Source organism: Myotis brandtii, unplaced genomic scaffold, assembly GCF_000412655.1.
Source record: "Myotis brandtii unplaced genomic scaffold, ASM41265v1 scaffold659, whole genome shotgun sequence".
NCBI classification, from domain to species: domain Eukaryota; kingdom Metazoa; phylum Chordata; class Mammalia; order Chiroptera; family Vespertilionidae; genus Myotis; species Myotis brandtii.
In genome coordinates, this window is record NW_005370561.1 from 62,043 (window position 1) to 66,599 (window position 4,557).

Genomic DNA, 4,557 nt, shown 5'->3' on the forward strand with positions numbered 1-4,557 from the left:
GCTCTGCGCCTCCGCGGGCAAAGGCGGGCCTTACGGGCCTTCCGAGGAGAGAGCCCCCGGGCTGCCCAGCCACGGAGCCCCCTTTAAGGAATCACACCCTCAGCCGGAAGGGGTGTGTCCCCGGATGACAGTGCCTGCCCTGCACACAGCCATTAATGCTGAACCCCTGTTTGGGACTTTGAGAGATGGATGTCATCGACTCCCCAAGATTAAGGAAACCACAGGTACAGAAATGAGGGATTTCGCGCTTCGCCTGATCCACCAGGAGCGTGTAAACCCAACTCACAACAAACCTAAAAAACGTGAAATCTCTGTCCTAGCCTGTGTGATTCAGTGGATAGAGCATCGGCCTGCAGACCAAAGGGTCCCAGGTTCGATTCCGGTTGAGGGCAGGTCCCTGGGTTGCAGGCTCCTCCCCGGCCCGGGCCCTGGTCGGGGCTCGTGCAGGAAGCAACCCATCGATGTGTTTCTCTCACATCGATGTTTCTCTCTCCCTCTCTCTTCCACTCTCCTTAAGAATCAATGGTAGAGATAGCACTGCTCTTTAGAATCTTGCTCTGTTCTTGCTTTTAGAATCTGAGGGAGCAGTATTTGTTTCTAAATTCTAAATGCAGACTTTCAGCAGTGCCCTGGGTGACTTGTGATTACAAGATAATATTGCTTAGAGTCACAAAACGGTCTGATTTCCTTTTGAAGGCGTTGGATTTCTGATTTTTGCCATTTCATTTTTGAGAGGCAAGGAAGGATCATAGAGCAAGGGGGTCAGGGAGTTGGAGGGACTGGGAGAGATCATTTGCCTTTCAGCAATAGTTACAGATTCCTCTTGACTCTGTAAGACTCCCAGCAGAATATTCTGATGTGTTAATGAGATCTTATATTGGTTAATGTCTATTCCTGCTCTTTTAAGATGATCTACTTTCTCAAAACCCACCACTCAATTAAAAAAAAAAAGCTCTAGCCTGCTGGCTCAGTTGGTTAGAGCACTGTCCCCATACACCAAGGTCACAGGTTCAATCCTCGGTCAGGGCACATACAAGAATCAACCAATGAATGCATAAAGAAGCGGAGCAGCAAATTGATCTCTCTCTCTCTGTCTCAAACCTAAAATCAGTTTTTTAAAATATATTTTTATTGATTTTAGAGAGGAAGGGAGAGGGAGAGAGAGATAGAAACATCAGTGATGAGAAAATCATGGATCGGCTGCCTCCTGCACGCCCCCTACTGGGGATTGAGCCCGCAACCCGGGCATGTGCCCTTGACTGGAATCGAACCTGGGACCCTTCAGTCCGCAGGTCAACGCTGTATCCATTGAGCCAAACCAGCTAGGGCTAAAATCAATTTTTTTAAAACCCACCACTGGCTTCACCTGCCATGGGAAACCCGCCTGTGAATTTACATAATTCATCACCGAACTGTTATCTTTATCTCTAAACTAATTAGAGCATGCTTTCACCAACTTACCTCTTCTCACAAAAATTCTGTGAAATGGAGATTTTCTTCACATAATTTGCCCAGTGTCTCCACTTCAAAACCTGTACCAGGAGAATTTCATGGGATCCTCTTTAAAAGGCGAGCTGATATAATTTGCATTCAGTAAATTAGGCCACTTCTTTATAAAAAATTAACAGATGCCAGGATTAACCTAACTCCCTTGAAATGAAACTTGAGTGTCATAAACATGTTTGAATAGTTTATACCTAGAATGTGCGTTTTTCTAATTATGTGTCTAAGCTTTGACAGGTAAATGGGAGCAAACCAATTCATGTCATTCCATTGTCTCCCTGGAAACATTGGGGATTTCTAGACAATTCCAAATGAATCAGCAGTTTAAGAAATAACAGATTACGGTATTTTTTTAATCTGATCTCAGAAGTCGGTCTTTGGAAAGCGGGGTGACCCTGACAAATGGCAGCCCTTCTAGAATGCATCCTTGGGAAATAGCAATCATCACAGAGAGATGTAGCGAACTGACCGCCATACGATGTTTAATGATTCTCTCTGTTTTTCCTACTACCCCTAGTGTAGCTTTGACAGAGTCTGGGAAGGAGAGACGAGGAGGCATGCCTTCAGTGTGGTCTCAATATCCTGAAGTTGATCCCATCCTGCTACCATCAAACATTCACTCGGAATCAAAGGTGCCAATTCCAAATCAAGACCCCAATGATTTCTCCCAAGCATCCCAGGCCTACGGAGAGGCTGTGAGCTGGCAGCCACTGGATCTGAGAGGGGAGAGCCATGGGACACCCCCCAGCCAGAGGGCTCTGAGACGTAGCAGCAGCGTCCTCTCAGGATGTGTAGGTTTGGAGACCTTCCGAGAGAGAACCAAGGGTACGGTCAGCTTCAAGTGTCCAGGTGTCACAGAAGAAGCACAGGAGGCCACTTCAGAAAGGCGAGCAGAACTCCCCCTGGGAAAGAAGCTCACCAAAAGTTTTTCCCAAAGCTCGATGCACTTTAGCCCCGACGGGAAGCCTCACAAAAGGTCCCCGGTGGCTCACAAAGACTCAAAGCTGTATAAGACATTACCTTTGAGGAAGCTGGAGGGCAGCAATTGGAGATGCCGGGGACCTTTCAGCTACTGCTTCCTAAACCGAGGGCAGGATGAAGATGAGGATGAGGATGAAGAGGAGGGAGCACCCACCCACCGGGTCTCTTGCCTCTTTCCACTACAGATGACTAAAGCCATGCCGGAACCAACCAGCCCACCCCTGGCTGTTGGGATTCAGAAGCAAGAAGGGGAGCTGTCCAGGTGTCCAGTGCTGAAGGTCTGGGCCGAAGACCTGAGTGGCCCAGATGACACGGACTTCAGCAACCTGGCTTTTGATGCCCGGATTGCAAGAATAAGTGCCCTAAAGCAGAGCACATATGCAATGCCCGATGGGTTCCTCGCAGCCCAAAACGATGCCAATGAGCTACTCTGCCTTGTCAGGGCAACCAAGGGGAAGAGAGAGGAGTCACGCCCTGAAACATATGACCTTACACTTTCTCAGTACAAGCAACTGTTGTCCATTGAGTCCAGACAGTTAGGAAGTGCCTGTAGGAAAATGGCAATGGCCGAGAAAAGCCCAGAGGAGATGCTCGTAGCTATGACTTCCAGCTTTCAAGTGCTCTGTTGCCTAACAGAAGCTTGCATGCGATTAGTGAAAGTCGTGAGCTCCGAAACACAGCGGCAGGAAATTGTAGTGAAGATCGATGAAGTGGTCATAAACTACATTTGTCTCCTGAAGGCTGCCGAGGCAGCCACGGGAAAGACCACTGGGGATCCCAGTGTCGGGCTGTCGACGCGACCTTCAACCACCATGGCCGCCCTCGTAAGCACACTAACACGTTCTCTCAAGATGCTTTTAAATAAATAAAAGTGTGAAAGTCACATCATAATCTACCTTTGCAAAGCCATACATGAACTTTTATTTCCTTTCTTTCTTGTACGATGAACAGACGTCTCCTTTCTTCTCTCTGTATATTTTGTTATTTTGTATAAAAAGGAGATAAAAGAGTCACATTGGTGAGATGTTGAAATGTACTAATCAGATGTATTCTGTTTATATGATACATATATACATGTAAAAGAGCTATACGAGAAAGTGATGACATTTGGCTATTTTTCATATAGTCGAAACTCGGGGTATATGACGTGAAATTTTAAATTCTACTGTGTTAGAGCAAAACAATGAATCCCATCCCCTTTCCTTCCAAGTGGATATTTGGAGACCATGTCGTTCATATTTAGAAGTAAAAACAAAAAAAAGGAAAGAAATCACAATGTATATAAAACAGTACTTATGTTTTAAAATTATGATTTTTAAGCATTGGAAATAGCAAAAAGACATTTAAAATCCAAGAAGCTATTATGAATGATTAGAGAAGATATATAATAAATTAATTTTTTGCTCATAGCATTTGGTTATCTGATGCTTTCTTCCAGGAATCCTACATTTTTCATTTTGGCTTATTCCATTTGGGTTCAAAAAGGGTGGAGGTGGATTCTATTGTGTCAACACAAATGCTCTGCCAGATGTTCCTAGAATTAAAATACTTCCCAATAGAAGAACAGAGAGAATGATGAGCAGGTTCCTGGGTAATACCTAGTTATAGATTATCTAATTACATAAAATGAAAGAATAATACTAAAATTAATTTTTTGATGAAAAGACAGATCTGCTTTGACTAAATGTCAAAATACGTAAACCAAAGACATCATCCACCTCCCCAACTCAACCATGAAATTTAGAATTCCCTTAAGAGTGACAGAACATTTAGTAAAGTATTTGCAAAATTACAAAAAAAAAAAAAAGAGGAACATTTGATGATTCTTTAAAGCAAGTGCAGATCCAGTCGTGGAAAGCAGACTGCACCACAGAGCTCCATACCGCACCTCTACCGGGGCCAATACTTCCAACCCAACTTGGAATTACAGCCGAACACTGGGACAAAATTTCAAATCCGGAATGTTCAGCAAATCAGAGAGAGAGATGGCTACTCTACTATAGAAGCCATGATTAAACAAATCATTATTTATGAAATGATCTCATCTGGATTGGCCTATAGATATACGAAAGC

The 4,557-nt window shown here is 44.3% G+C and overlaps 1 protein-coding gene across 1 annotated transcript in view; it reads left to right on the top strand.

Moving 5' to 3' along the window:
* The window catches only part of LOC102259072 (FERM and PDZ domain-containing protein 4), a 49,239-nt gene extending 44,983 nt beyond the window's left edge, over nucleotides 1–4,256 (top strand). The window contains exons 14-15 of the mRNA XM_014528927.1: nucleotides 5–224; nucleotides 2,026–4,256. Coding sequence (XP_014384413.1) covers nucleotides 5–224; nucleotides 2,026–3,353 — 1,548 coding nt within the window. The 3' untranslated portion in view covers nucleotides 3,354–4,256. The remainder of the gene's footprint in view (nucleotides 1–4; nucleotides 225–2,025) is intronic.
* Nucleotides 4,257–4,557: the final 301 nt, after the last annotated feature.